Raw genomic sequence first — 22,808 nt, 5'->3', positions numbered from 1 at the left:
GTAAATCCATTCACATTTTTGTTTGCTATTTGGAAGTCCATTCAAAATTCTGTTTACAATCTATCTCGATATTTGAGTACATCGAATAAAAAAGAACTTTAGAGACATCTGATAAAAGTAGAACGTATATAGATGGTAGTATTAACTTCCATCAAGACAAATGAAGATGCGAGATAAAATATTGGAAGGCCCTCGATGAAGAGGTCGATCTGCATATACCAACTTTCAAATTCATACCATTTCTTGGGATGAACAAATAACCATCATTTTCTCTTGGGATGTAATTCATACCATTTCATTGATACATCACAAAATCACATGCAAAATTGAGAAAAGAGAAGAAAAAAAATGCCTTCCGGAGAGGCAGATAGTAACACTTCATCTGCCATTAGATTAATGTCATTGTATCTGACTCTCATGCCAAGGAATATGTAATATTCACTCAATTAACGCCCATACACTAACAATATACATCATTACAAATTAGCTCACCTAATTGAATATCACATAGATAATACTGAAAGACAGGACAATCTCCTCCCTTTCGAGACAACTAAAAACCTCTTCGAACAAACCAAAGCCACCAATGCGCGCAATATCTTTGAATACCAAGGACAAAAAGATGATCACCATTCTGTTATCCATATAGCTTATAACGGTATTTTTTGAAATCTCTTCGATAGCACTGCAGATTGAAATCGAAATCAAGTTCTGGATTCACAAAGGCGAGTTCAGGCTCTTGCGCCACCTTTAAGAGCATTTGGTGATGTTGTAATTCATGCATGCCAATTTAGAACTCTAGGAGACAGTTTTTGGGACTCTCATACCAAAACCATGTTTGACCTTTTCAATCCTGATTAAAAAATAAGAGAACATTCTTTTTGTCAGATTAGAAGAAATTATATGATTTGAGGAATAGTTAAGCAGGCATTATGTCTATATTCATCAGATAATAGATCTGAGATGATAAATTCAGATTATAGCAGTATAGATAAAGAACAAATCAAGCTGAATAGGTTCTCTAGGTTTGCAAAGACCACAGACACACTTTTAACATACATAAGGACATACTAGAAAGCAGTTCTAATTGCTTCCAACGACCTAATATATCATATAGGGCAACAAAAGCTCGCATAGTTGGTCAGCTTACGACTGACCACATATAAACCTGACGGAGTTTCATCCTAAAACCAATTGGTAATAGGTGGAGTAGCCACCAATCTTATATGTTGTCACTCTATTTCTTCAATGTGGGACAACTAATCCTAATACTCGCATGTGGATTACACTCTGAACATTTTGCTAGCTATTTCGTGATTGACTAAGGATGGTATTTCACCCCAGATATTCCCACAAGTCACCTTAAGTACTGTTCTTATTGTAATGAACTCCCCCCCTCTTTCTGGAAATAGTCACATTATCCCAATTTCACATAATTAAGGATCCACCATGGTTTCACTAAATCACCCTTTATAATACTTGTACAATAATACTCCCATCATCCCACAAGGTCTTTCGATCAGTTTATCACATTTCCTTGAATGAATGTCCAAAATTGTTTTAGTGCCAAATCCTAGTGTGAAAAAGCATAGTGGAATGGAGGGGGTAGTTGTCTTCTTTTGATATCTTCACAGGGGTACATTTGGAAATATAGGTACAACTTTCTCCTATTAAGAAAATCAGAAAAGGTAACAAGTTTCTTAAAACATCCCAAAGTGGCACAGATTAAGTCATTGCTGCTATCTTATGAGCTTTCTGGAGCGGGGAACAGAAAGAAAAATAAATGCAGATGAGATGTGAAGTTGTCCATTTACTCGTATTTTTTCAACAACTGGTAGACCCTAAGAGTGTACATTGGTTGGCTCTTCAAAAGAGCTCTTGAAAGGCTCTCCACTCTCTCTCTACCATTATCTCTCTACAAGACACACTCGAGAATTCATTCTTAAAAACACCCAACATTTGTTGGTTCCTCAAGTGAGCTCTCAAATCTCTTTTTTACTATTTGGTGGTCCATAATTAATTGTCTTTTAACCAAAGTTACTATCCACTTTTTAGAGTTACTCCCCGCTTTTCAACAAGAATCAAATCTTGGAGGGCTCTTGGGCAAGAGTTACCATGAAGTAGCTCTCCATGAAGAGCTACTCAAGAGCCCCAATGTTGGCCAAAAGATATTTCTTGTTAGAGAGGTACTTGGAGAGCCACTCCGAGAGCCCCAATGTACACGCTCTAAGGGTGATTCACCTAAATACTACTGATATTCATTACTCCTTCCGTTTCGAAATAATAGCGACACTTTGACTTTTGACACTATTCACAAATTTCAATTTCACTATTATTTGTGATTTATGGGTAAGGAAAAATATAGTCGAGTGAGGTCTTGTTTGATTCGGCTGGATATGTACTTTCGGAATAACAACTTTTTATAACTTTTACAAATATAGATATTAATGTCCAAACATTTACATTGGAAGCGTGAAAAGGAAAGTTGTCCCCATTATTTTGAAACGGAGTGAGTACATATCAAGACACGGGATATAAAGGCTCTTTGAGGGAACACATATTGGGAAGCCAACATAAATTAGACAGAAAACTGTCTGATGTCATTCTCTTCTCTTTTTTTCCCGTTTGTAGTGTGTGGGGTGGGGGCAGAGCAGATTAGGGACATTTATTAGTAAGAAATCAGACTTACGTTGGGGCAAGTTTGCCAAGGCTGTCAAGTTCTTGAGCAGAGTCTTCATCCACAACCCGTCCAGAGATGTCAATGATGTAAGATTTATCCTTATCAGTCGGAAGTCCTCTGATAGTAAGCAAATCCATATCTCTTTGATGAAGTTCTCTCCCATTCACAAACACACCAGTGTTCCCAGCAGCACAATGCTCTGGCATCGGATAATTGAACTCCTCAATAAATGGCTGCATAATGAAGGAAAAGATTCAAGACTCTACACTAAAAACAAACAACATAGAAAGTAATTGAACTAGAATCCGGATAACTTACAGGTATGATTCCAAGACAAGGCCCGCCAATAATACCCCAGAACCCAGCTCGGTAGTCGTACCTGATAAATTTGAATACAAGAAACAATTATAACAAAGCACCTACACTTGCTGTCCAAGTGAAAACCCCAACTTCAAACATGCAGGTTAACTTCCTTTGCACTCTAACCAATAACTTGACAAGCATGTTCCACACTTCCACGAGTACAAAACAAAACCAATTCACACTATACAAGAGACACCTCAATCCCAAAGTTCTTAACATCTAGTACAACCCAAGTGTTCAATAATAAATAATTATCATTAATATTAACTGGAAAATCTATACACAACAACAAATGCCGTGATTGGACAACAACGCATAACTGTGACTGAAAACAGAGGTATCCACATACATGTTGTGCCGAAACATCAGTTACAGTAAATTTTATATGTGGTCATTTATTTTCCAACAGCTATTCACAGCATTATTCCAAGATAAAAATGACTATCAGGTTAAATGGAGAAAAACATGAGGATGTCATCAACTCTGACATGTGCAGGACTCATACTTAGCAGATGATATCATGCCTTTCCCAAGACTTTTAGGAAACATGATCTTAGCTCTAGGAGAAACGAATAGCTATCCATACTTGCCTCTAATCTTCACAAAAGCAGCTAGAATTTCATGATCAAGGGCAAGACACCCCCAGAATATGCAATGCAACCACTGGCAATTGAATATGGGAACGCAATTCACTGCCTTTTATTTTGTGCATCTGGCCAAAACATTTCATGTATTAATCCGCCATTTTCAGTTTGCGGAGGAGGGAGTTACCGAATTAAGTAACACAGAACGCAACTCTCATATAACACACTGCAACTCAATCAACAAAGAAAAGCAAAACAAAACAACAGGTGGCACTCCCTCTTTCCTCAGAAGGATGTGTGGGTAGGGTGTCAACAGAGAACTGAGGATCTACTGGGATCCCAATAGGTTACAGCCATCTTTTGTTATCTTTTCTCACTTAGTAAGTATATGCTAGAATATAAATCCATATTAGCTAGAGTTTAAAATTTTACAATGTAGATTTATGCCAGAGAGGACATTTCAAGATTATTGACACTCTGACTTGATCAGACAGAACAATTTTGGAAATGTTTCTTGAATTTTACTCCAAAAGCTCTTTAGCTGTTTGGAAACATAAAACATTAGTTCTAATAGAAATCAGACTGAAGAAGACAACATAGACAATCGGATACGAAGTACTATATAACAATGCAAATCCATTTGAAAAAAAGTAGTATAAGCAGACATTAAGGCATATGAGCACTGTGAAGAACATACCAGTAATGTCCAGGGTATATTGGACCCGCCATCTTTTCTGCTTTCTTAACCAACTTATCTGGTATTAGATGCCCATTAACTGTAACATTTTTTTTCCCACTTTCCAAGTGTTGGGTAGATTTAGAGAAGCTCTTCTTTATGATTCCTGCCAAAAATGAATCCACCCCTCTCTTCACTTTTGGGTGATCCTCTTCTCTGCATTTATCTGCCGAGTCTTGTGGTGCCTCATTATTTGTGTATTCATCAAGTGACATCTCCATCTCAGTTGCTAGTGATTCCTTCAAGGAATTTTGTCGAACAGTAGTCTTGTTTGCAATAACCCTCTCTTGTTCTGAGCGACTACTCAAATTCCCTTTTCCATAACGGTTTACATTACGATATTTAGATGTGTAATCAAAAGGGTCTTGAAGAGGTGAACCCGAAGGAGACGGAGAAGATGCAACTTTTTCAGGTGGGATAGTTGCAGAGGTAACATCCTTTTTAGCAACCAAATCATCTGAGAAACGTTCATCCTCAGAAGTAGTAGCAGAAACGGAGTGAAGGTTGTGCATTTCTTCAGACTTGCTGGAGCTTACACCCTGGCAAGTTGAAGAAGAAACAGGTTCTCTATCCATCGCTTGAAAATCATACACCGAGTTAGCATAATCCTCAGAGCAAAAGCTAGCATTATGGTCATGACCAAACCCATCGCTTTTCTGAAAAGCTACTTGGGTTGTTTGCTTTACTGATGTGTCAACAGGCACAAGTTTTTCATCCGTAATGGCAAAAGAGATTACAGTGGAGCATGCTCCACAAGTCATTTGCCACTGATCCTTGTTGCAAAACACCTTTTTGGGCAACTTTAATACTTCAAAGCAATTATGGCATGTTACAAATGGAGCACCACCTGCTATGGGACGATAACGATGTCCTCCCCCAGCTAGAACCATCCTTTGAGGACGACCACGAGAAAAACTCCCCATTTCAACATTAAGGTCACTCGGCCACCTTGTGTGAGGTAGTGGGTCAACTATCCTAGAATTATACCCAAAAGCTCCTTGAACTTCACGATGGCATGACATAGACTTGTTCGCAACATGAGGAAACCTTCTATTGGCAAATGATGATGGTGGGACTTGCAAAGGAGCTTGCAGTTGTCGGTCATAACATCTATAGCAAGAACAAGAATGATGATTGAGAGTCATACCAATACCAAATGAGTGTCCCTCAAAAGGGTCTAGCTCAGGACCCATATATTGGTGGTGACTTGGGACCCGTTGTGGAGGAGGTCTCCGGAATATTGGAGTTTCATAAGAATCATCATACCTAGGAACATGATTTGAGTTTTGCATTGAGTTGTGGTAACTATGAGTAACTGGAAACTGCTCATGATAATGCTCAAAGTAAGGTGCATGTTTATTCGGAGAAGAGAATTGCCTTGAAGCCCGGTGAAAGCTAGAGGGTTGATCACGAAAACAATCCACAGGTTCAGCATAAGTTTCTACTAACGGAGCCAAAGGAGGTTTTTCATGGAACTTATCATTCACATTGTTAACCCTACTAAGTTGATCCTTCAATTCATCCAATTTCCTCAAGAGTTCCTCTCGATCTTGTTCAATAAGCTCGGTTCTAGTAGCTCGACTTGCTTCATTCCGATAACTAGAATCTAATTGATACTTAGAAGAGTCACCCAAATGATTCGAACTCGAAGACCTCATCCCTTCAAAGTAACCTCGTCTAGTCCTTCCCAATCGGTCCCCTGCCACAATATCACTTGATTTACGCTCAAAAACCCGACTAGGTCTCCTTAACCCACTTGCATTCTCATCTAGGGTCTCTAACTTATCTACTCTAGACTCCAATTTGCCATTACTCATTTCATTCTTACTAGCATCCCCATTACCAACTTCTCTCTTAGAATCATTCCCAAAATTTTCACCAACTTCCGTACTCCCTTCACCATTATTATTTACCCTAACCTCCTCATTTTCAACCCCAGAAATAGCAACTTTCCCCAAAATTTTCTCAGATTTCTCAGAAACAACCCCAACCCTTTCCTCAGAAGCTTCTGAATTGTTCTTTTTTGCTGCAAATTTAGAATCCGGAAATGAAAATAAATTATTAAATAAAAACACTCAAATCATGCAAAAAATTAACAATTCCTCACAAACCCAGCAAAGAAAACAATCAAGTTCATCAAAAATTGAAGGAAACAAAAAACAGGAAATTAGAAGTACCTCGAAGAACAGCACCACAACCACCACACTGGTAGACAGAGTAATCAGGGAGCTCAGGGAGTAGATTCTCACACTTGGGGCAACGAACCAACCTTAATTTTGATGATTCCACTGCCATGTTTTATTTTCAGGGATCTTTCAATTTAACAACAAAAAAACCCAGAAACTTTACAAAAACACAAGTAACATCATTGATCTAAAACAACACAACCAACAAAATCAAAACTAAAAGAAACCCATTTGTGACAGGAAAATAAGGACAAATTCTAGATTTTTTACTTATTTTTTAGAAATTTTAGTGGGAAAAATGTGAAAACTTGGTAGCAAGAAATTGACCCAACAGACATTAAAGAGGACTCCAAATTAAAGGGCAGAAAATTACAGAAACCCAGAAGTGAAAGTTACAAGAAATAATGCTCTGTTTTGTACTCCTACTGTCATTTTTTTTGGGTGTCAAAAATTAAAATAAATGAAAGAAAATAAATTTATTTTTAAACAAAAAAAAAAGGAACCTTTTGCTTTTTTCTGGGTTTCGCAATTGAGGAAATATTGTGGGTTTTGATTCTTTTTGCCATTCTCGCGGTCTTTCACATCAACAGATAAAGTTTTTTTTTTTTTTTTTTTTCTTTTTGCAATTTTTGAGGCTAAAAGTAATAAAAAAGGAAACCCAATGTGGTGATGGAACGACATCGTTTTAATGATTAAAGGTTAAAAATTTGGTGACAGTGTTTTACTTTTTATCCAGCTTTAATTTTGCTTTTGTTTTTCAGTCAAAAAAAGAAGAAAAATTAGAAAAGAAGATTGCTTTGTTTATTCCTTGTTTGGTTTATTGCTTAATGGTGACTAGTGATAGAAAGTAAAAGATGGGTTTTGGCCGTTGTGGAAAAGAGAGATGTGTGTCCATCTTTGAAGTGTTTATTTTGTCTAATGGTAGTAAGAGTAAACCACAAGTTTTGTGTATGGTTGATGACTTTGATTTTGAATGGAGATTTCACCCCCCATGGCTTGAAAGTAATGGTGGCATTGGTCGATTACTGAAAACAACAAGGTATACGATTACTCGTATTGTAGGAGATTTAACTATCAGATTGGATGTTCTTATAAAGATCAATTAAAAATATATGCAGCCTGTAGGTTGGTAGTCTACACCAAAAATAAAAAAATATTTTTGGTTTGTATGTTAAACGTTAGCAGTGTTCATATGTTTGAATTAAGAGATTTCTAAGAGTCTTAACGTTATTGAAACGGTAATATATGGAAAATGTTAAATGTAGCTAAGAGTTATCTATTGAAAGCTTAAAATAGAAATAAGCATTAAAATTTAAGAAAAAAAAACTTATAAACGCGGTCTGATGAGTTATCATTCACACAATTCAAGTAGTTAAACAAAAATCGTAGTTAATTAAAATACCTTAACATGTGATGGTATTAGTCGTAAAGTTGTAGTAGATATAGTGGATCGATGTAGACATGTAAAACCATAGTGTTGTTTGAAATGTAAAATGACATTTTGTGTTTGTTCTTCCCTATCCCCAAATAAAAAAGAAAAGGTGGTCATTTGGGTTAATCTCTCTTTTACACACTAATTTCCATTTTGGTCAGCAAACAAAAATGATAGGGCATATAATATACTCATATAGTCTTCATAGTCTATAAGTAGTTTAGTGTAAGACTGCATTGCAGTGGGTGTGATTGGGTGGTGCAGACCCCACCATTATACCAGCACTAACCCCACATTTCATTTTCTAACTATTACCTTCTTCCCTCCTTTTGACTTCTCATTATGCAATACTATTAATCAAAATGCAATAATCTTGTGTGTAATAAAATAATTAATAAAATAATCAATGAATTACTTTATCTGTCTGACTGTCTCTATTGTTTTTTTCTGGTATAAAGTATGTAACTTGTATTAGGCTTAAATTCTAATTTTAATTTCTTGAATTAATTATTTATATATTAATGATTTTGTGTTAGTAATTCGTTTTCATGTGCTGTCAAACAAGCATACAAAATTGTAAGCTTTTTGGCAGTTTTTGTGATTGAAATATTAGATTGTTTCTTCACCGGAATTATTGTTTTGTCGCTTGCTCTTTGGCTAATAATGACAGAGATTATAAAATTGTGATTATCATAATTCATGCGTAATTAGATAGAGTATGAGTTTATATATGTATGTATGATGATGCAATCATAAACATATTCTTTATTTGCATGTCAATCATTACAAGTTTGGTAGCCGCAGCAATTATACCACGGTGTTTTCGTGTTGGTTTGATATGTAAGTAATGTAACGTCCTAGGGTGGTTGTATATTTGGGTAAATCTTTTCTTAACTTTCTTTAAGGATCAATAATTATACTCGTACTATGTAGCACTCCGTACATAGTAAATGATTAATAGAAATATAACGATAAGTTTCGATATTGAGTAATAACAATCTCCTATGAGAAGTACTCCCCCGTTCCCTTTTGATATTCTTGTTTTATAAATAGCGTTCTTATTTTATCTTCCTGTTTTTATTTTTGGATATGATTTTTTACCATAAATTTCTCTACCATTTCTTATTTAATTCATTCACATTTCCCCATTTACCCACCCAACTCCACTTTTATGATTTTTTACCACTTTGATCAAAATATCTTATATCTCCTACATTTCATTATTACTTCCCTTCATTTCTTTATTACTTTCTCTTACACCCAATCATTACAAGATTTTATTTTCTTATTTCCCACCCCAAACTCCAAATAGAAACATAAAAAAGGAATGGAGGGAGTAATTCTTTTCTTTTTTCCACTGCAATGATTAAAGCTTTTTACCAAGTACTACTAGTTATAGGCACGCGCAATGCGTGTGTCCGTTAAGTGATTAAAATTTGAAATATTAAGGCCTCATTCGTTATCGTTTTTGTTTCTTAATTTTATAAGTGAACCTCCTTTCCTATTGCATACATCATGTAGACGATATTAGGTTATGAACAATCTAATTGACATGTCTGATATTGAAAATATAAAGCAATCTCTAGCCACGTGCCTTACCGGTTAACAAGTGTCTTGCCAACAAAATCTGAAATTCGTAATAAAAAATTAAATTAAATTAAATTGTACTCCGTATTAAGTAAGAAAAGAAGGGTAAATTTGAAATGGTAAAATTACTCAAAGAAGATGGTAGTATTTCGGCTTTTTAATAAAAGTAAGGATATAACTTCAAGGACAAAAGATTTCAACGAAACACATAAGGAGAAACCTTACAAGAATTATGATTTTCCCCAACTTGCTCAACACGAAATACATATTAGCAAGGTGAGGGGCCGGGCATGCGCTACACAATTGTCGATTCCTTTCAATATGAGACCAAGAAACTCAAAAGGTAAAAAAATTAATAGGTAAAACATAAATGGAATCATACTCCATCAAGTGAATCTAAGCTTCATGAAGATGAGAGACGATGAATTTATATCGGACTCAAAACTCACTCTTTTGAACCCATACCTTCGAAGAGTAGTTCTTTTATCTCAAGAAAACCTATCACATTTGATAGAGAATGAATTACTCGTTATATAAATATACTCCATTCGTTCCTTATTGTTTGCCCCATGTATTAAAATTTCTTTATTATTAAGAATTGGGTGTGTGAAATTGATAAGATCGAGACAAAACAACAACAACAACAACAACAACAACAACAACAACAAGAATGCAGGGAGATCACACCTCTGCTTGGTGGTCCTGATATCAAGTTTGGGACAGATAATGAATGATAAGGCTTATCGCGCGTTGTGTGTCGTGTTACCGGTTAAGTGTTCCTTTGTTCTCTGTTTCGACACCATATTCTTCTTGCTCCAGGGTTTTTGCGGGGATATCTTCGGTGATCATGCGGTGTCCTGTGCTGACATTGCGAGTATTAAACATTGGCATAATGTTGTTCGGGATACCCTTGTTGATGTTTGTTATCGGCCTAGAATTTTGGCACGAAAAGTGGTTGATATTGGTCTATCTGGTGGGAACGACGGAGCTCTCCTACATGCAGACGTGTTACTCTACTCTTGGGATCAGGGTCGTGATGTGTGTGTTGACTTTACAGGATCTTCTCCTTCTCCTTTGACACAATTTGGGTTGTCTGGCTTTGTACCGGGACGGGTTGTGACTGATGCGACTAATCGAAAGCGGGTCAAGTACGAAGCAAGTTGTCGGACAATTGGTTATGGTTTTCTTCCAACTCAAAACATTGGAGCTCGTGTTGCTGCTCATATCTTCATCGGGATAGGCTTTCCTATAGCTAGAGGAGTGGGGGCCCAGATTGTATCTCGGCTTACCACTAATTTTTTGTACTTTGATTGATTTTGTTAGCATTTGATATGATAATATTAAATAATAATAATAATAATAATAATAATAATAATAATAATAATAATAATATTTATGGTTTAGGAATAATAATCTTTATAGCGTGAATTCGATCCTCTTAGCTTTTGAGATCCTAAAGCCCCACTTGTTACTCCTTTATACAGTCCACAAGCACCAATTGGATCCCACATATACTAGTACGTAAGAGAATGATCACCAACAATGTCCTACTTTCTTTGGGAGGGACGGTGGTTTTGAGTTTTAGGTTAGGGTTTGTGTTTTTCCTTTTTGTGTCATACACTTATTATTAAAAGTTGATTATAAATCCTTGACATTATCACTACTTATAATACGAGAGTTTTAGGTTAACAAGAAAACAAACACAACCCTTTGTCTCTTGGTAGGTTGCCTTCTATAGGGCCTTTTGGGCTCAATTTAATTGTTTCTATTAATGCTTATTCGTGTTAGCTCATAGAAAGTAAGTTAAATTAGTTGTAGGCTCAATCTAATTATAATCTACGTACTTACTATCATATTTATTCTCTAACAATTATAATTATGGTTATATGAATGACTAATTTAACATAATGTTTATCTCCATAATATTTACTAATTAAATTTAGTAATTGCCGGAAATATTTAGGACATAATTTCTTCATTTTGTAGTTACTAGCCTTAGATAATGGATTGGAGAGTGTGATTGGAATGGTGTGGTATGACTTATGAAGAATTTTCACTGCGGCATTTTTCTTATGCTGAAGCAGGCACGTTTAAACTTTAGCTCTTGTTTGGTTTTCGAATAATGTTGCTAGAGTTATGAAGTACGTCTTGGTGGATGATTTAGCTCGTTTAACACTTTACCTCAAACTGAATTGAACACAACCTCGTCTTACAAGTTACAACCACCTTTATCTTGATATGAATCCATGATTTTGAAGTGATATGAAAGAAGGGAAGTGTGTTGTATCGATCCATTTCTAGAGACGGTCTCTAGCTGTCTTAGTAGTAAGTGTTTGAAACAAACAATACTAAGAGCAACAATAAGGGGAGCTCTTAGGTGACTCTTAAAGAGAGAGAAAAAATAAGAGCTACTCCCTCTGTCTCTTTTTGTTCTTTACGTTTAGTATATTTCACGCGTTTTAACGATTAATTAATTTGCATCGAGATTTCTCAATTTTTTTATTTAAACAAGATAAATCACGTTTATTTATAATGTTTTCACTTTTATCAAAATTCTGGTATTGGGAAATGAGAAAAATTTAATGTCTCAATGAAAAAATGTGAGAGATTAAATGACCCAATAAATTTAATTAGTTAAAATAATAATTGGACACAAATTTTGATAGAATACTAAGTCATTTATGTGATAATATAAAAGGAAATGTAAAGAACATTTTGAAATACCCAAAAAGGAAAACGTAAAGAACAAAAAGAGACCGGAGGGAGTAGCTCTTAAGTGTGTAATGGAAGTCTCTTATTTGGAGATTGTAAAAGAAATTTCTGAAATAAGAGCTAGCTCCAATAAATAAGAGCTAGTGTCATGTCAACATTTTATGCTTTTAAATAAAATAAAATAAGAGGGTAAGAGAGAATAAGAGTTAGTGGTAAGAGTTACTGCAGTTCAACAACTTTTGGGAGGGACTCTTATTTGGAGTTAAAGTTTACGTGGACATAGGAGAGAGACTAAGAGTCATCAAAATATTCTTCCCTTATTGATGCTCTAAACGCTCTGCATATTGTCGTATTAAAATATTATGCAATTTGAAAATGTAAAAAGTTAAACCTCTAAATGTATACTTTACTCCACTTGCACCAAATGATGATATGAAATAAATCAATAATGATACTGGGGTTTGGTTGGAACTTGGAAGTGGAACGAGAGTCAACTTGTTCATCATTTAGCACGTCCAAAACTTTAAATGAATGGTGATACATGGATCCAGGCCTACACTCTTATTTGAATCTGTAGCCCTGTACTATCTGTTTTTCTCCCTTCTTTCAGGGTACAGATTGGGCCTTGCTTAGTCACTCTCTTGGGCCTCCTGTGACTTGCTTTTTTTTGCCGTTCTCTTTTTATCGTAACATTTTTACTTTTACATTTGTTAATATTATTTTGATATTTAGGCTTTAATTCATCGGGTATGAAACATTTTCAGTGTAAAGTAATTTTCATGAAAAATAATTTACAGAAAAAAATATAATTTCAAAATTAATTTTCCGTTGTTTAGTTCCATATAAGAAAAATGATGAAATGAAAGGTAAAGTAAGCAGATAGTGAGAGGAGTGTACAAGAAATAAGGAAAAATGAAGGAAAACAGTTTTCCCTTCCATTTGAAGGGGAAATGGTTTTCTATCACAGGAAGAACAATTTTACTCCTAGGAAAAATGGTTTTACACTCATTTGCAAACCAAACAATATAAAATTGAAAATTGAAGAAAACTGTTTTACGCCCTACCAAACGGAGCCTTAATGTATCATTAAGCAAATACAAACATTAAACATCATGAAGTTAAGCAATCTCTTTCTGATAACAAGCCGCAACACCTTTAGGTGGTTGAAAACTTTGAAACTTGAAAGTGATACTACATTCATGCTTCTATCAATATCGTCAAGACCACGAGCCACCACATTTGCTGTGCGTTTGATGTGTATAATAGCAGCCAACCAGTTCCTTTTTATAAGAGTACTTATATGTTATAAGGAGTACTCTGTGTACTAGTATGTGTCAACAAAAATGAGATAAATTGTAGTACTCCCTCCATTCTTAAATATTAGTCATGTTTTGACTTTTTAACTCGTTTTAACTTAATATTTAAACACAAATATCTCCAAATACGTATGCCAAAAAAATATAAAATTTTGATATTGTTATACTACAAATTAAGACGAACAAAATAAGATCTTACATGAATATTTGTTGAAGTACGTATTAGTTAAGACCGAAAACTTGTATACGATAGGTTTCATATTCGAATCTCTCCTGCCCTATTTGTGATTTTGTAGCCTTTGAGGCTCATTTTCACAACAAAAAAAAAGAACCGGAACATATTAGTTATGATTGAGGACTGTATATATAGGATAAGTTTCATGTTCGAATTTCTCCTGCCCTATTTATAATTTGCAGCCCTTGTAATTGTGGCTTATTTGCAATAAAATTAAAAATATGCCGGAGCATATTGTTCTTGAACCATACAATATCTCGTTGTTATAAAAAAAAAACACATCCAAATAATAACATTACTCAAAAAAGAAAAGCCGTTAAGTAAACCATTTGATTCCAAAAAGCCCAAACTTGTTGAACTTGATCTTCATAATTCTTTCTCCTCTCAAAATCTTCCACAAGGAATAACTTCCTATGCACCCACTTAACCTACCAAACACCATATAGTCACCCTTAACTTCCGATGATGATACCATTGACGCCGCCGCAACAACCACGACGTCCGCCTTCGATGCACGACCACCAATACCATGATGCAATAATGACTTGTATTGTTTCGATCCACCACCGAGGGACGATGGCAGAAACATTAGATGTCGTTCGATCAATTGGCTAACAGAAGCTAGTTCATAGGAGTCGTACAAAGGACTCCCACAATCCCATATTTTCATGTCACTCTCTACTATTTCATTACTATCATGTGATGAATGTACCTTGTTTTTTGACATTTTTTCCTTGCCCTTTTTTTTAGGGATTATACTTTTCTAGCTAAGATCTATTTCTCTTGGAAGTTATGATAAATTTATGAATTGTGATGATGAAGAGGAGATCAAGTTACTGATTGAGGGACACCAAGACATTTTTTGTCCTGTATGTACATACGTAAGAGAGATTCTTATCATCCCATGTACGGAGTAATTATTGTTCATTAATTTTCAAGGTTTTTTTTTTGTTTTTAGGCTCGTTCGGTATTGTTTTTTTCTTCCAGTTTTCAGTTTTTTGAAAACTAAACATAAAATATGAAAAATCACAAAAGTAGTTATTAATTTTCAAAATCAGCATGATTATTAGGAGTACGGATAACTTTAAGTTCACCATTTCCAATTGATAGTGAATAGATCCTTACATTTTTTTTGTTTTTAAGTTTTTCCCTTATTTTCCTTATAAGGGCATTTCTTGTCTTTTAGGAAATCATGTGAGGATGTCATTATTCAATGTGCAAAGATGCTATTAAATGAAAGTCTCAATTATTTGTTAGGAAGAAAATGACAAATCAAGTTTTATTTAGAAGTAAATATTCTAGGATTTGGAGAATTATTTATTTTGAGTAATACTCTGCCAAATGACCAACTCAACCAAAGTTTAAAGTTCACTTTGAAATGAGGGGTCAGGGGTATAATACCATGTTAAATACGGGTCCGGGTCGCACCCATCATCAAGAGAGATAGCCTAGTTAACAAATTCAAAGGAGGTTTCACCTTAAAACTATATGATAATAAGGGGAGTAGTCTCTTGGCCTTATTAAGTAATTAACTTTCTCTTATTTTATCAATGTGGAACTCTCACGAGTGATGTTTCATGGGTTAGATCGATCTTAACATTAATTACATTATACTAAAACAGACACCAGGAATGACATATGTCACTTCCTGGTGCCAAATTTTCTTGCCTAAAACCCTTTCCTAAAAAAATATCTACCTTTTTTTTTCTCTCCTTTTGTAAAATATAATAGGATTATGGAATATGACTTGGTAATATTTTAGTTAAATCGTCACATCAAAAATAGAAAATATTCTTACTCAATATTTTTCTGTCAAATCATCATATTAAACATACAAAATATATAATATGTAGTAGGGAGAAAATAACATGATAAAATGAGTACGTTCGATATTCATTAATTAATCGATAGATTTAAGGGATAAATATTTCAGTTAAATATTTTATAAAAAAGATTAACTACCAATTGCTTGTTGTTTCAGTGGCGATTGAGACTGAAATTGGTAGAGAGAACCCGTGTTCGATCCCCCGCAAAAATAATTGGGAGAGAACTGAAACCTAACCACCCATAACTCGTCCCGAACCCGAATTAGCCATAAGAGTGAACCGAATGCTAACACCAAATAAAAATATATATCATTAACTCATAAACAAATTAAGCTACATGACAAGATAGGAGTAACCAATGATTTATTAACGTAATAGTGAATAAAACACCATAAAGATGTCGTACAACTTTATAACGTAGTAGAAGTAGTAAATTCATAAAACATGAAGAAATTAAGATGCAGAACATACACCATTAAAGATGCCGTTACAAGAGTAGCCAGGGCAACACTGATCAAAGAAACCACAAGAATCCCCAGCTGAAGGGCACCATCGGCAAAACCCCCTGAGCGAGCTGGTTATACTGCAAGCTGTCCCTGAACAACACTCTGGATTAAACGAGCATTCCTCTCCTATTCCTTTGCAACCATCTTGCGCCGCTGCACCACCGGCCATCATCACAATCATTGCAATTGTAATTAGCAACATAACCTCCACAAATTTCTTTGTACTACTCATTTTTGCCGTATCAATTAGTAATATATGCTCTTTCCTACTTCCCTTTATATAACATAAGTATTACACACTTACGTACGTACCAATGTTATTTGTCATTAATGTAATGCATGAAAGTAAACGCATCCGATCCACATCTGGCTAATGTGGAAATGATCTAGAAATAACGTTTAGGAGCTCTACTTTTATTTTTGAATTTTATTTTAAGGGTTGGATAATTATTATTAATGACTTTCTATGAGAGTCAACCATGTAAATTCTTCTTTGCTTCAAATCACGATCAATGTAAATTTAATAGGAAGATAGAAAGTCTTATGGAGTACGTAGCTAGATGATCCGGTTTATAATAATTTCTTGTGAGGCAAAAAAAATATATTCTATGATTCACTCTCAGGCCATGTTAATTTGGTATTGCATAAGCAATTTCTCTCCGCAACAACCTTTTGTTAGCTATTGAAAATAATATTTGTAATATATTCATTGAGGTTGATAATTTATTAATTACTCCCTCCATCCCGCATTACATTACTTGTTACACTTTCTTTTTTCTTTCGTCCCAGATTACTTAGGAGTTTTGTTACACTCCTAAATTAATTGTTACACTCCTAAATTAGGAATAACTCCACAATTATTATATTGTCTCTCTTCCCACTAAAAAATATTTGGTCTCCACTCTCTCTCATTCAATTTAAAAAAATACCCCACTAACTCTTATCTCAACTACTTTTTTAATAAAATAACAATTGATAACCAAACAACCACTCATCACCTAAATTTGTGTACAAAGTTAAAGTAACGAGTAACGTGGGACAGGGGGGAGTATTACTTTTTTGCAGGATAAATCAAATTATACCTGGAATATTTGTTATTTGCTAATAGATGATGTCTAGCAGTTGTTGACTTAGTTTGATAAAGTTATGTACTTCTCGTCACGTGTATCGGGAAGCCAATCGAGTATTTTAATTGGGTCAAAAAGTCAAAGTATTGACTCGGTAATTATTAGACGGTGAATTAATTGATTTGGGTTCCCAAATTTGGCCCATTTTAGTTATTTAAGTTGAACTCATTTATTTTAATGGTTAAAAGTTAAAACCCAACAAAAAGGGTGTAGTGATTGTTAAATCCAACTTAAAAGGCCCAAAACACATTTAAAACCCTAGAGGTCCCCTAACTCTATAAATAAAGTGCTCTAATTCATTCGTCGGGGGAGAAAATGACGGCGAAACCTAAACTCTCAAATACTCTGTCTGTCAAGTCACATCACATTCTCTCCCTAGAAGAAGAATATCAAGCCCATAGGTCCTTATTCAAGAAGATCGAATTTGTTCGTCAACAACACCAAATCGACATCAAATCATACCGGACTACCGGTGGAAGAAGAATAACAAGCATACAAAACTGACGTGTCGTTCTATCTACATCAACATTCTTGAACGAGATCAAGTCTGGAGCCCTTATTCATACAAATAAAATCAGTCTGTGAACCAAGTCAAACAAGTCCGTGAACCAAGTCAAATTCAAAATGGAGATTGAATAAGCACTACAACATATAAGATCAAAGAGGGCGAAAAAAATCGCCCTCTTTGATGTAAAACTCGCCCTTTTAGGCTACCAGGGCGATTTTTAAATCGCCCTCCCGTCGCCCTGTTAGGCTCGTCCTATTAGCTTTGCAGGGCAAACAAAAACTTTCGCCCTCTTTGAATGGAATCAAATAGGGCAATATTTTTCGCCCTCCTAGAATGAAATCAAAGAGGGCAATATCTTTCGCCCTCCTATAGAATGACATCAAAGAGGGCAATATTTTTCGCCCTCTTTGATTAATAAATGAAAGACAACTGCTTTTTTCGCCCTCTTTGATTGAAATTGTGAAATGCATATACTTTCACCCTCTTTGATTGTTTGCTTTTTATATTTCTATTTTTTTTAAATGTTAGCCAATACATCAAATCATTTACCCATGTGGGATTCGAACCCACATCTTTGTGCATTTGCACAATGCTCTCCCATTTAAGCTAATAGGTTAGTGCTACTTTGAGAAAAACTTAGTGGTACAGATATTGTTGTAGTGGTGCATAAGCTATAAGACAAACATATCAAAGGAGTACAAGACATACAAATATGAAGTCAGAATACACCGAATACACCACATTAATTTTACTAGGGAATAAAAAGATAGAAATAGGGAACATGAACAAGAAAAGAACCTGAATGTGATCTGGTCCAAGTAACCTTTGGTTATACTTCAGAGCGTTGTGGAGATAGCATCTTGCATAATCTGGATGAAACAACTAAACAAGAACTGGAGACACAGCGGTCCAAAGGAGATGCATATGGTCTCTTCATTTACATGTTAATCAAGTATGAAAATGATAACCTTTATTCAGGTTTGCCAAAGAAGTTATACAGCTAGCTGCTAATAAACAATATTTTATAATGTGCCTCTTGACAGTAACGGATATCTCAAGCTCTCATGTCGTCCACTTAGGCAAAAACATAACTGTTGGTTTTACTGTTAAAACTTAGTATGGAAACCAGACCAAAGAAATGAATAGCATGACTAAGTCATTGTGTATCAAAACAAGAATTACCTTTTCATAAGGTCTTTCTGGTCACAGAAAATCAAACTAATGCAAAAACATAATTGTTGGTTTTACTGTTAAAATTAATAGTTCACCAAATCACAAAGACAATCTTTTAGCGTGTCCATTATTGAGCAGATGATGATGATTTCCGATGACAAAATGCAAGTCTTCTCACAGACTCTGAACAGAAAGAGTATTACTATAAAGTTTAACGAAAGAAAACTATACATTATAAGAAAAACATACTTAAGAGCCAGCTCTGTGTGCTGAAGGCGGTAATAGAAAACCGCTAAATCTCCATAACTTTCCATTGTGTCAGGGTGATCGAGTCCCAATTCCCTCTCATTGATGTCCAAAGGTTTTTGCTGGTAAATTGTAGCCTGAAATTCAAGTGTTTTAATAAGTCATTAAACTAATGGAGCATAGACAGGATGCAATGAAGCTGATAAGCTAAACATGTGTAAAATATGCATTTTAATGCAATCAAATGTTTTTACCATCATTGTCAACTGACTCAACTCAACAGCAATGGACAAATGGTTGTAACAAATTCAATAACATCTACATCAGGAAAAATATCATGATAAAAATACCTTCTCATATTTGGAACTTATATTCCTCATTTATTTGTCATCAAATAATATAAGCATTGAACCATTGTACTTCTAAGAATTTTTTATTGATCATGCACTTGGTACTGAGCTACAAGTGTTTAATATGGGACAATAGATACATAAAAGACACGACTATTGGAAGATGCTAACCTCCATAGCTTGTAAAATGGCGGTCTTAATCTGCTGAGATGTCCAAATAGGATCAGAATGTGCTCCTCCAAGTGGCCCCTGTGAACCAACAATAAACCTTCCATCATGAGAAAAAATCAACTAACGAAAGACGATGTACCAAACTGAAAAATCTGGACCAGATTTCCATAGGAGACAGAGAACAGGAAGTCAGTAATGCAACCGCGTCATAAAAAGAAATCTAAATAAAAATAGAGTTCTGCGGGGATCATATTCTACAAGAACAATGAGGATGACAAAAGAATAGGGATAAAGCTTAATGTTACTTTTATCATCCTTCCCTAATTCAGATTTCATTATAGAAATGTCTATTCTAATTGTTCAGATTCTAAGCAATTGAGAAAACATGTATGAAATTAAGAATCAGAAAACATACATAACCACCAAAAATTGAATTTAAATTCCAAGTTAATTGTCAAACATTCCCCCCACTGGACCCAAAATTAAGAGTTAATAAGTGAATTGATAGCCAAAGAGTTCCTAACTATCCTTAGTATTGATAGAATACAAGCTATATGCTTCGGATTAGTCACACATGAACGCAATGTAACATCAAAATCATATGGAAATACACCAAAAAAAACTTTAAAAATTCAAAATTCATATAAACACAATCTATATGCTCTTGTATTCAGACAATAAGGCACAATTAAAAGCTTTAGAAATTCACAAAAAAATCTGATTAATAAAACTTTAGAAAAAGAAGAGAGAAAGTATTACTTAGAGTTGCAATTATGAATTATCCAACCCGGAATCACCTACAAACACAAAACCATAAAATCAAGTTCAATAATCTATCGCCAATTGCAAATTGCGAAGACAACAATCAGAAGAAGAAAACAAGCAGCATAAACCACAATTTGTTGAAATAAACCATTAAAAACACATAATATTCAACAAAACCTTCCATAGAAGTTTCAATTATAGAAAGACATTGAGATCTAAGAGAAATAAGATGTATAAGATGCCTGCCAACAAAATCGAAATTCTGCCAGCAAAAAACACAAAATTAATGAAAACAGTAATCAAACAAAATAGAATATAGCTATAAGTCGGAATTTGACCTAATTTATCGAGCAATTTTCGAACAAATCTTTAAGCTTACAAACTGAGCAGCGAAAGAGTTGAGTAATTCGACCAATTTTCGATTGAATTAGGGTTTTCTGGATAATTTGTGAAGGTTTTGGTTGGAGATTTAGGGGAGAGCGCGACAGAGAAATTTGAGCAGAGCTATGAATCCAATAGTTTGAGCTCTGCGAAAGATTTTGGGGGAAAACGAATGAAAATTTTGGGTGAAGGATTGCTAGTTGTGGGCAAAATTGAGTAGGGGGGATTTCGCCAGCATTCTGCTTATTTTTATGGCAAGGAGGGCGAAACTTCAGTAGGTGTCTTCTAAATTAATCAAGGAGGGCGAATGTTTTAGTGTCGCCCTATTTGGTTAGATATTAAAAGGCAATTTTATGTCGCCCTATTTGATTAGACATTTAAAGGCGAAATTAGGTCGCCCTCCTTGTTTTAATATTTTCGCCCTTGTTGCTCTTTATTTTTGTAGTGAAGAGGAGCAAACATTAAAAATTATACACAAAATACAGAAAAATACATAAAATAATTTTGTTGACATTATTTTGAGTTTATTATTTTGCAAAAATTTTTGTTTACAACTAGTACTCCGTAATAAATATTGGTATATGATGGCCCTATATACTTTGGGCATATTATTTTTGTATGACTTCTCCAATGCTCCACTTATGTAGTTATGTGGGCTCTTAACCTATCTCTATATAAATTGCCTCGCTAGTAGTCAGTCTAGTACGGATTACTACTAGTGTATTGAATAGCTAGTAGTCTAGTACGGGTTACTAGTGTATCAACTTGGTTAAGTACGAATCATTAAATCAACACAAGTTGGTGGAGTTGGTGGAGAACTCACTTGTAAGTTGGAGGTTATAGGGTCGAGCTCCATCAATTGCAAAATGCTTGGGAGTGGCTAAAGTGAAGACTTGCGTAGCTAAGCCGGTTAACCTGTGTTAGGTGCTGATTCAGTGGGGTTCCTTTTTCTTACCTAGTAAAAAAGAAGTACGGAGCATTAAATACCAGGTACCTAAGAGCTAAACTTTTGCATAGCAGAAAAAGAAAGATTAATATAATTAAGAGCGAAAACCATAACATAACAAATGTAGAAAGTACAATTCATACGGAGTAATTAAATACGGTCATTTTTAAAAAGCGTAATTAAATACGAGTGGGTATTGTATAAGATTGTTTCACCTTAGCCCATTGGCAGGCATTGTCCAATATGCCATGAACACTAAACAGCCCATGTGCTTCCATGGGCCAGGATTTTGTTTTATCCAATACAGCCGCCATGAAATTGTACCATCGAGCCATGCCGCGGGCATAGTAACTACATCATAAAGTTGGATACTTTGATTTAGACGTTACATGTGCTTTGTTCGGCAAAAGTAGCGGTGTGGCCAGGCCGGCCCGAATTCCGATCCGACCCGGCAAGAAAAACGCCCGGCACGGCACGAGCACGAAAAAAGTACGACACGGCACGGGCACGAAGTTGTGGGCCGTGGGTCGGACCTGGGCCTTAATTTTTTATAAAAAGCACGACAAGGCACTGCACGACTCGACCCGACACGACACGACACGACAAAGCACGCTAAATTTAGTAAAATTAGCCTTAGGTATGATGGCCTGGCCCGGCACGAAAGATCGTGGGCTTGGGCCCTTTTTTAAACTTTTCGCCCCGGCCCGATTAGGCCCACAACCCGTGGGCTCGACCTGGCCCGACCCACGACCATCTTTAGAAATAGTGGGTAGCGGTTAGCAGTTGTTTAGCGTTTGCTGTTAGAGTAGCGGATAATGCCCATAATGGTTAATAATAGCAGGTAACGGTTAGCTGTCAAAGTACCAAATAACTAGTATGAGTTTGGGTAAAAATAGCGACTGATATTGTAAAACAATAAAAGATATATCGTATTATTTAAAACTTTACTATAAAATTTATCAAACGCTACCCGCTACC

At 35.2% G+C, this 22,808-nt stretch overlaps 1 protein-coding gene and 1 long non-coding RNA gene across 3 annotated transcripts; both read right to left on the bottom strand.

The window, feature by feature from the left end:
• Positions 1-340: 340 nt before the first annotated feature.
• On the bottom strand, positions 341-7,098 carry LOC110790446 (protein ENHANCED DISEASE RESISTANCE 4). The gene is made up of 5 exons (XM_021995235.2): positions 6,541-7,098; positions 4,325-6,389; positions 2,999-3,059; positions 2,690-2,913; positions 341-853 (listed from the first exon to the last, which is right to left on the bottom strand). Exons 1-5 carry the CDS (start codon positions 6,656-6,658, stop codon positions 799-801), a joined length of 2,523 nt encoding a protein of 840 aa, XP_021850927.1. The 5' UTR covers positions 6,659-7,098; the 3' UTR covers positions 341-798.
• Positions 7,099-15,951: 8,853 nt separating this feature from the next.
• LOC110790441 (uncharacterized) lies at positions 15,952-21,265 on the bottom strand. Of its 2 annotated transcripts, XR_008928429.1 has the most exons (5): positions 20,842-21,265; positions 20,498-20,535; positions 19,739-19,816; positions 19,221-19,354; positions 15,952-18,729 (listed from the first exon to the last, which is right to left on the bottom strand). It is a non-coding gene; the product is annotated as an uncharacterized lncRNA (long non-coding RNA). The 2 variants fall into 2 exon arrangements; XR_002533794.2 differs by having other exon boundaries at positions 15,952-19,354; positions 20,842-21,263.
• Between the last annotated feature and the right edge of the window lie 1,543 nt (positions 21,266-22,808).

Source organism: Spinacia oleracea, chromosome 2 (assembly GCF_020520425.1).
Source record: "Spinacia oleracea cultivar Varoflay chromosome 2, BTI_SOV_V1, whole genome shotgun sequence".
In the NCBI taxonomy this organism is placed as follows: domain Eukaryota; kingdom Viridiplantae; phylum Streptophyta; class Magnoliopsida; order Caryophyllales; family Amaranthaceae; genus Spinacia; species Spinacia oleracea.
This window is presented reverse-complemented; position numbering and strand designations above follow the sequence as displayed.

What these genes read in the sequence shown, in the direction of transcription:
- LOC110790446 (XM_021995235.2), bottom strand. Translation starts at nt 6,658, where the DNA reads ATGGCAGTGGAATCATCAAAATTAAGGTTGGTTCGTTGCCCCAAGTGT. An exon ending in TTGTGGTGCTGTTCTTCGAG is followed by an intron (nt 6,390 to 6,540) that starts GTACTTCTAATT and finishes CTAAATTTGCAG; the next exon opens with CAAAAAAGAACAATTCAGAA. An exon ending in CTTGTCTTGGAATCATACCT is followed by an intron (nt 2,914 to 2,998) that starts GTAAGTTATCCG and finishes TTCATTATGCAG; the next exon opens with CCATTTATTGAGGAGTTCAA.